The sequence below is a fragment of the Charadrius vociferus genome, unplaced genomic scaffold (genome assembly GCF_000708025.1).
Source record: "Charadrius vociferus isolate BGI_N301 unplaced genomic scaffold, ASM70802v2 scaffold103, whole genome shotgun sequence".
In the NCBI taxonomy this organism is placed as follows: domain Eukaryota; kingdom Metazoa; phylum Chordata; class Aves; order Charadriiformes; family Charadriidae; genus Charadrius; species Charadrius vociferus.
The window spans coordinates 5,618,590-5,628,099 of NW_009648061.1; the positions used below are offsets into that span (position 1 = coordinate 5,618,590).

General features: G+C 41.2%; 1 protein-coding gene across 1 annotated transcript; it reads left to right on the plus strand.

Annotated features, from left to right (window-relative positions):
* The first annotated feature begins 5,419 nt into the window (after positions 1-5,419).
* MED10 (mediator complex subunit 10) lies at positions 5,420-9,304 on the plus strand. The gene is made up of 4 exons (XM_009883762.1): positions 5,420-5,568; positions 5,834-5,917; positions 7,112-7,214; positions 8,359-9,304. The coding sequence occupies exons 1-4, from the start codon at positions 5,441-5,443 to the stop codon at positions 8,452-8,454; spliced, it is 411 nt and encodes a 136-aa protein (XP_009882064.1). The 5' UTR covers positions 5,420-5,440; the 3' UTR covers positions 8,455-9,304.
* The last annotated feature ends 206 nt before the right edge of the window (positions 9,305-9,510 follow it).

Here is a 9,510-nt window from a genome sequence, read left to right on the forward strand (position 1 = left end):
AACCACACAGATTCAGATAAAGGCTCCATCTGGGCCAGTATCCTGTGCTCAGCAGTAACCAGAAGCAAATGCTAAAAAGCGAGGACAAGAAAAACATCTATGAGACCACTCCTGACCACTCTCCTGGGCTTGGACTACCTTCAGTTCATGGGATTTCCTGAGCCAGGTGTGGTTTATCTACCTCTCTGTAACTCTTTCTACCAAGCATTTGTCCCAATTCCCCTTCAACCCCGCTAAGATTTTGCTATCCATAGCATCCATCGGCAAGCAATTCTACAAGGCTGCTAAACCTTGCATGACAAAAATCACCTCTTTTTTGCATGTTTTGAAGCTATCTCCTGTTGGCTTTAATTTGATGGCCCCTAGTTTTGGTGCTGAAAGACACTCTAGGCTCCAGACCACTCATGGCTTTGTAGATACACCAAGTTATCAGTCATAGCTCTTATCAGTGGGCTCTCTTTCAAGCTGAAGAGCCCCTGTCTATTCATGTTTTCCAAGTACAGAAGCCATTTCACATCTACAGTCATCTTGGCAGCCCTTCTCTGACTCTTTTCCAGGTCTCCAGGGAACCAGAACTGCACACAGTATTTAAGGTTGGGGTGAAGTGTGGATTTATGCAGTAGCACAATGACATTTTCTACTTTGTTTTCAAATCCCTTTCCTAACTATTCCTAACTCTCTGTATGACTTCTGACCACTGCTGAGCACTGAGCTGATGTTTTCATGAAACTTTCTGTTGCGATCCTCAAGTCTTGCTTCTATGTGGTAACAGTCAAAAGGCTATGAATCTTTATGAGAAACTAGGGTTTTTTTCCTTGCTATGTCCATTACTTTACATTATCTGTCTGAATTTTTTCTGACACTTTGTTGCCCAGCCACCAGGCCTTTTCAGGTCGTTCTACAGTTTCCTACAACCTGTATTCATTTTTGCCAAATAACTTTCTCATTAGCCAATTTTCTCATTGCACCATCTGATCTCTTTTCTGGGTCATCCATGAACATATTGAATGGCACAATTTTCAGCCCAGTTCCCTGTAGAACTCCTCTGGGAATGATTCTCTGCTGCAAGAATGAAATATTTGCCCCTATCCTGCATTTTCTCTCTGGCAATCAGTTCTTTATTCGGCCTAGGATTTCTCCCATTATTCCATTGCTTTAGTTCCTTAAAAGACTTTGGTTGAGGATTTCAGCAAAAGCTGATGGGAAACTCAAGTAGATTGTATCAATTAGGTCACTCTTATCTACACGCTTGCTGACCGCTTGAAAAATTCATTAGAGGTTTACAAAACAGGATTTTCTTTTACGTAATCTGTGCTACTCTTCCAAAATGGGTCATATTGATCCACACGGCCTCTCATTCTATCCTATATTACAAACCCTACTTAACTGCCTGGTGCAGATGTCCAGCTTACAAGCCAGTAGTTGCCTGCTCTCTGCATGGAAATAAGGGTAGGAATGCAATATGGTTACTTACATCATGAACCACGAAATTTTCTTTCTAAGTCTTTCTGTCTCTATGTACCTATTGATTGATTGAGTTATTTGTCAGACTTTCTTTCTCCTTCCTCTTTCCTTCCTTCCTCCCTTCTTTCCTCCCTTCCTTCCTCCCTTCTTTCCTCCCTTCCTTCCTCCCTTCCTCCCTTCTTTCCTCCCTTCCTCCCTTCCTCTTTCATTGGAACACAATTTTCTTTGGTTTACTTTTTTTTTTTTACCTGAACAGGAAAACACTGACCAAGTTGGTGATTATGAGAAAAATTTAACTGGTAATATATTTCTAGCAATTTTTAATCTTAAAAGCACTGTACACATTTATCTAACAAAATTCATTAATCTAACCTAACCAGCTTAGTAAATATAGATTTAAGATGAGCTGGATATCTCCACATTTGATGTTCAACTTCCAATTTTTATTTTTTTTCTGCCAGATACTTTACCCGAGATAGATGTGGCAATGGACATCTATCAGATTTCAGTCATTGCAAGCAAGCTAGAAGTCATGTTTGCTTGGTTCTGATAACCAAAGGCTTTCCCACAAAGAGGAAGGAGTGGAAGTTTTAACAGTACCTCAAACCCCATTTTTGTTACTGAATTTAAAGCAAGTTATTCTGCTCCGTACTTCTGCTGAGTGTGTTTGCCCATAAGCCAAGATGGATATACAGCAACTCTTTTATTTAAAACCAAAACTCTTGAGCCTGCAGAGCCACGTCTGACGCAATCGCATGTATTTAGACTGTTTCTTTCAAAATTCGGCCCCCCTGTTCCTCAGGTTCAGATCTAATCTGGTAAGTACACCATACTCTACATTCTTCCTTCCCAAATATTAGAAAAAGCTCTTCTGTTCCTCAGACCAAGATCTCTCATGTGATCAGTGCAAAGTACTTGTATGAAAAATCTCGACATCCAGGGACTTCTGGTCTCCAGAGAACATTCTGCCAACTGTGGAAACGGGATGGTCAGCAACTGCAAATCAATAGACAATGGATTTTTTTTATCATGGCATGACAATACTTGTCAAGACCTAGAACTGATTAATTGCTTTTTGCAGCCTAGGATTGTTTTTAAATTTTCACATTTGCACAGTATTGTATTTTCCTTAATATTTAGTGCTCTTTACAGTAACTTGCTATGTAATTTTGGATTAGCTTACTTCATCTTATGAACTCCTGAATAGCCCTTTGTATTTAGCAAAGACACAACTTTCTGCTACTGAACTAGAATGGTAACCCAGAACAGAAACTGACCATTAGAGGGGTTTTTACATTTTTATTGTTGTCATTGATATCATAAATGGAAAAAGTATAACTAATAAAAAGATACATCCAAGAAATTAACAACTGCTGATTTTGATGGTTCTCATTGTGGAACAGAAATGGTCACAAGTTATAGCTAAAAATGCATAAAATACATTAAATCTGTTGATTGAATATCATATCTATTTTAGTTTGTTCTTATTTCAAGCATTCATTCAAATCCTTCATTGTGAATCAAAGCATCAGATTCTTATCTGCTGATATTACTGGACTGATCTTCTCAGATTCAGCTGAAAACAGACATACTGGAAATAAGCTATTTATAAAACATACAGTTATTGTGATGTGCCATGGGAATTTAAGCATGCCAGATAATCTTCCCACAGGGAAAATGATAGCTGGATTATTTAATTTAGACTGATATTTTGTCATTCCCCAGATAATTCATTGTGGTTTCTATTATCAAGTGAACCTCTGTCTGTTACAGTGTCTATTTCTTACACAGTTTAGAAAACCACTCATAATTAGCAGATATAAGACAGGTGGGGAAGACAATGAGCCTTTATCAGGTAATCAGGCACTGGTTCTTCCACTTCTTTCTGTGTGGTATGCCAAACCCTGTCTTCCTATTGCTCAAGCAATACTTAATTTTCACACAAAGTAGAATAGCCACTGGGACTGAACAGACCCCACTGCCAAATATATCCTAGCCTCTGAGGTCTTTTTGTAGGCTCTGATCCTTGTGGATAAAAAGGAGAGATTGAAATCCAGATAACCTGAACTCCAGATGTGCATTGTTGTTACCAGATAAAAGGGAAGTCTGAGGGCTCCCTTTGTGAGTGCTCCCTTTGTGAGTGGGGTCAGGCATGAGCTGAGCATATCAGGCTGGGACAGTTGGGGTTGTTCAGCCTGGAGAAGAGAAGGCTCTGGGAAACCTTATAGCAGCCTTCCAGTACCGTAAGAGGGCCTACAGGGTAGCTGGGGAAGGACTTTTTACAAGGGCATGTAGTGATAGGATGAGGAGAAATGGCTTCAAACTGGAAGACAGTAGATTTAGATTAGATATCAGGAAGAAATTTTTCACTCTGAGGGTGGTGAGGCACTGGAACAGGTTGCCCAGAGAAGTTGTGGATGCCCCATCCCTGGAGGTGTTCAAGGCCAGGCTGGATGGGGCTTTGCTCAACCTGGTCTAGCAGAACTTGTCCCTGCCTATGGCAAGGGGGTTGGAACTATATGATCTTGAAGGTCCCTTCCAACCTAAACGATTCTATGAGTCTACGATCAGTCTGCTGATCAGACATGGGGAGTGAGACAGGCAGAAAAATGTCTGCTCTTTAGATCTATGCAGTTGCTCCTTTCCCAGTTGCATGTGTGACCTTTACCCACGAGTTAGGTCCTTTTGTGTTAAGGACTTCTCAGAGATGATCCCTAACCCAGAGCCTGTACAAGACAGGCAGCAGCTTGCAGCAGTGGATAGCGAGGCAAGTAATTAAATGAGGAATTTGACCAGATGTGGTGAAGTGATAAGATAGTCACCACCAGCCCCACCTAACAGTAAAGGGCAGCACGGGGAAAAAGTATGAAGCCACCTTTTTGAAAAGCTTTCAAGAAGGGAGTGGGCTCTGCACTACAAATGGATCAGGACTAGAGTTCAACCTCTGGTACAGGGTGGAGGTGGTGAGCAAATTGGAGCCACACACAAGTTTTGAATGGGTCTGAAAATGAGGAACGATTTGATTTCTATGCAACATAGGAAGGGGAACTGCTCAAAAGCAGTGAGATTCCAAATGATGGTCTAAAAATATAAGCAACGTGGTAATATTTGTCAAGGACAGGCAAAAGGATAAGTGACAAAAAACCAATGAGGGTCAATTATAGAGGTTTTATAGGAGTGGACTGACAGGAAAGACTATGTCTTTAAGAAGTCAAGCAGAGGGACACTTCACGATCTAGGTGCAGCAGTCCATGTCTGGCAGGCCACAGCAATTAGTAGTGAGTTTTCAAATGTCACCATTCCAAAAGTGGTGCCGGCAATTTTTTCAAAGATTTTATTAGTCACACTGTGTGCTTCCTGCTCCACTGGGATCTAGTGAAAAACTCCTAGAGATGTTGTATGGTAACAAAAGATAGGAAAGCAGTGCTGAAGGCTACTGAATGATCCGTATTGTCAAACTCCAATTATCTGGCATGTATAAAAGACGCTAATTATAATTTAGTATTGATTACCTTCAGGGCAAGAAAGACTTCTCATTATTTTCCATTGCATGCCCAAAACAAATACAGGCTTGCACAACCTAGGGTTTATAAGTCTTATTTTTGCCCGGAATTCATTGTCCCTCTTGCCGCGTGGCCGAGCATCCCTCCCATAAAGCAAAGGCGCCGAACTCAAACCAGCCGGCAGAAACGACAAATCGTGGGCTGGAGCTCCGGGAGGGCCGGCCGGAGTTCTCGTATGACCCCGTGATTTTCCCAGATGCCCGGTTTGTCCCGCCGCGACGGGAGCGGGATCGGTGCGGCGCGGGAGGGGAGGGATGCGGGGGGCGTGGCTTGGCGAGGGGGCGTGGCTTGATACGAAGGGGGCGTGGCTTGAGGCGTGACCAGTCCATCAGCTCCGCCTCCCTCCTTCCCCGCATGCGCATCTCGCCGGAAGTGGGGGGGTGAAGGGGAAGGCGGCGGCGGAGGCGGCAGCTATGGCGATGGCGGAGAAGTTCGACTCTCTGGAGGAGCACCTGGAGAAGTTCGTGGAGAACATCCGGCAGCTCGGCATTATCGTCAGCGACTTCCAGCCCAGCAGCCAGGCTGGTCTCAACCAGAAATTGTGAGGGGTTTCGCCGCTCCTTCACCCCGCTTGCTTGCCGGGCCAGGCCGCGGGGGCCTTTTGCCGCCGCCCCTCTTCCCGAGCCTGGTGCCTCAGGGTAGCGGAGGCCCCGGCCGGCCGATCTGTCGCCCTTACACGTAGAAGGAGTGGTGGGGAGATAAGAAGTTTCCCTCGCTGGGTTTCGCGTCGCCGGCCTGGCAACCACGGTTAGGGTTAGCGTAGAACGCCCCGTTTTGGCTAAAAACGACCCGTTTTCTTCTTGCAGGAATTTCATGGTGACGGGCTTGCAGGATATCGACAAGTGCCGGCAGCAGCTTCACGATATCAGCGTGCCCTTGGAAGTTTTTGAGTGAGTGACTTTGTAGATGGGGGGGAAGGTGCTGTAGTCGGTGTGATTTGATGTAGCGTGTCTTTGCAGCGTGGATATTTCCACGGAGGACTGCTTTGTTTTTTAAACAACATCCTCTGAATGCTTCAGGCAGAAGAAGGCAAGAAGTACCTTTAGCCTGTGAGAACGTGGAAGGGTGAGAAATGTGATAAATTCTACAGCTGCTTTTAGATCTCTTTTTTTTAAAGTATTTTTAATTGATACTGACTTCACATATGTAGGCAATACTACAGATTCTGCTGAATCTGGTGATTTGGTAAGTAAGCGTTCATTTTAGAAATACACTTTTACACTAGGTTGGAATCAGGATGTAAAGCTGCAGGTAAAACTAAATTAGGCCAGTACTTGGGTGTTTAGTTTCAGTAGTGGCAATCTTCTTGTTGGCAGAGAATTAGAACATTAAAAGCAAAATCATGAATGTAGAGGGAGAGTTATACAAGACAGTTTTTACAATATAGCTGACAAATTAATTTACTAGTGTTTCTTGTCAGTCCAGATGTCACTGGTTTGCTATATTCTAGTATATTACTGGCTGTACAGGACTTTTTTTCAGTTGGGCTTCCACTCTGTCTGTAAATCTATGACAACAGTCTTAAATGTTCTGTTTTCATTGTTCAATGATGGCATTTTCCTTTGTCAGACACTTACATTGTAAAGCAAAAATGCACTTATATGTTTGCCAATACAGGTGAGTTAATTTTCACTCTTGACTACAGTACGTACACTTTCTCCTCATCCTTGAATTGCTGGGTGCCTTAATCCTATGTGCTTATGGCTCACTGTGTACAAACTAAGCTACTTTATGGTTAGTGCCCTTCCAGTTGCTTGGAAAAGGACTATCGTTCTTCATTCATGTGTACTTATTGCCTGTGAGGAGCTGGATAGTTGTATTTTTGTTTGATTTTAATACCTCTTTCAAAGCTCCAGGCTTTCTGAAAACAAAGGTTTAAAACAGCATACCAAAACAGCTGTTTGCCGGCCGTGGTCTAGTCCTCCTTGAGCTGTCTTTTGAAAACGGCTGAGTTGAATTGTGTTTTTTAAAATGCGTCTCAGATAATAGTAGTAACAATAAGACAGCAGAGTGAATAATTCTGTACCTTGGAGAACATTCTAGTTGGAATATGATCATGTAGGTAGCATCTTTTCTATTTTCAGATACATAGATCAAGGCCGCAATCCTCAGCTTTACACTAAAGAGTGTCTGGAGCGAGCTTTGGCTAAAAATGAGCAAGTAAAAGGAAAAATTGACACAATGAAGGTAAACCACAAATAATGAAAGTACTGATGTAATAATGTATTTGATAAATTTTTACTTTTCTGTAACTATGTGGGGTTTTTTCACTTGTGCAGTTATTAAAATCCCTGATTTGCATTAGGGATTGCTCTGCATCCCTGTATCTTAACTGGTGCTCACACATCCTGTTCTGGAAAGGAAACTGGTAATTCACCCCACAACTGGAGATGCAGATGTTGCTGTGATTTTATTTTGGCTAAAGGTGTACGTAGTGTTACGTTTGTTTTAATTTTGAGTATTAATAAGTACCTCACTGCTTTAGATCTGTAACTGTGATGTGTGTAAGTTTAGAAATAAGTAAAACAAAAGAGGTATTTTTTCCACTCTTGGGTGGATCTTAGAGTATTAAAATGTCAAATGTGCTGTATTAGCATGAATTAATCTTTATAAAGGGACTTAAAATGTATGCCAGTGTTCAGGGTTTTCTGAACTTGTACTTTCATGTAGTATGAACCTAAGCATTCTGCTGGGCTGTTTAACTGCTGGAATTACTGCTGAAAAATAAAATCAGAAAAGGAAGTTTAGCAAGATTCGAGAAAGGGCTCTTTGTTTCAGAAGATTCTTTGTCTGATCTTAATGTGGAGCATGGCAATTTGTGCTGCAAAATGTAGCCATATCTCCATACATTCTAAGCTTCTCTTTCTTTAGATATGATCTGTGCTTCTAAAAGTTGTAGGAAGTATGTATTTCTAAGCCAGGTGTGAGTTGCTTTTTGGAAATGGAGGGGATTCCATATCAAGTCAAGAGGACATGTCCTTTATCAGCTTTGCTTAAGAACGTTAGACAGTTATCGATGCACCAGAGTTTACCAGATAAGTCAAACTACTTTGTATTTCTTAGGTGAAAATGCCAGTTAATTTAAGGGAAATTAAAAGCATTTTAGTTAGCCTGGTGCTTTCCTAGCAGATTTCACTTAAGCATATTCTATGTATTATAACTTTCTGTGGGTTTTGTGTGTGCTTTTGGAGGGTTTTTTTGGGCACTATTCTAGTAGGTCACTGAAATGTAGAACTGTGGTGTATACAAACATTTCTGTTCATCAGATAAGATTGATGTCATCTAAATAAATGGTGCAGATGACGCATACACATTTTTTTTCTCTTTCCAGAAATTTAAAAGTTTGTTAATTCAAGAACTGACAAAGGTGTTCCCAGAAGACATGGCAAAATACAAAGCTATTAGAGGAGAAGATCCTCCTCCTTAAGTTGGCCTTCAAAAGCTCTAAAAACGTCAATTCCATAAGCTGACACCACTCTTTAAAAACATTGACTGGAGAGCGGGGGAATCCAAGCCTTCATAACAACTGTACTAAAAATGGCAGTGATGGACTGTAAAGGAGCTTGATGACTGCTGAAGGTTCTGGTCAGAAGCTACTGAATCTTTCTGAGGACTTTTACTCAAAGATTGCAATTGAAACTTCCTATGGTAATCTGTTCTTCTTTCCTGGAAGGTTTTGGAGATAAAATTGCCTACAGGTCATCAATACATAGCATTTCCCACAAAGTGCATTTCCAGAGCAGAAAATCATGTTTTTTCTCTTCTGAACAGCGTGCTCCAGGATTGTGGGCTCATCTGTTTTTAAGAAAAATGTATTTATTATACTTGATTATTTTTCATTTGTAAACTGCTTTTTTTTTTTTAATTACAGTACAAACAGTTGACTGCCAAATTCTACTGAACAGGAGCCTGTCAAGGGCTGCAGTTTTCATGTGTCATAATGAATTGCAGCCAAGAAAACCTTCAGATGTTCTTGTTTTGTTCTGTGAGCTGCAATGCAGATGGCTGAGGATATAGAAATTGAACATATTTGGGGAATAGCTCCTCAGCAATGTTAATATTTTTGTATAGTATTTAATGTAAGCTTTTGTTTAATTCTATCCATTTTCTGTAAGCAGGTTGTTGAATAAAAATTTGAAAAAATATAAATTCTAATTATTTTTCTGTTGTGTGCTACTCTTTGGAGAATGAACTGAAAGCTGTGAAAAATAGCATATTCCTTAGGCTCATAGTGATAGAAATAAAATGTGTATCAAAACCTCACTGTTCAAAGTTTATATCTGAAGATAGTGTCAACTTTGTATTTTGGTTTTGTGAAGGAAACTTCCCTTTTAGTACCTGAAGCAGGAGGTTTTGGGGATCAGAGGTTGTCACCTGAAGCATTGCTGGTCAGCTGGGAACTCACCTGTGAAATTTGTAGCTGCTCATAGGTAAGGTGGTCCCAACATCAAGCAGTGTGTTGGGTTCGCTGCCCAGGGCCATA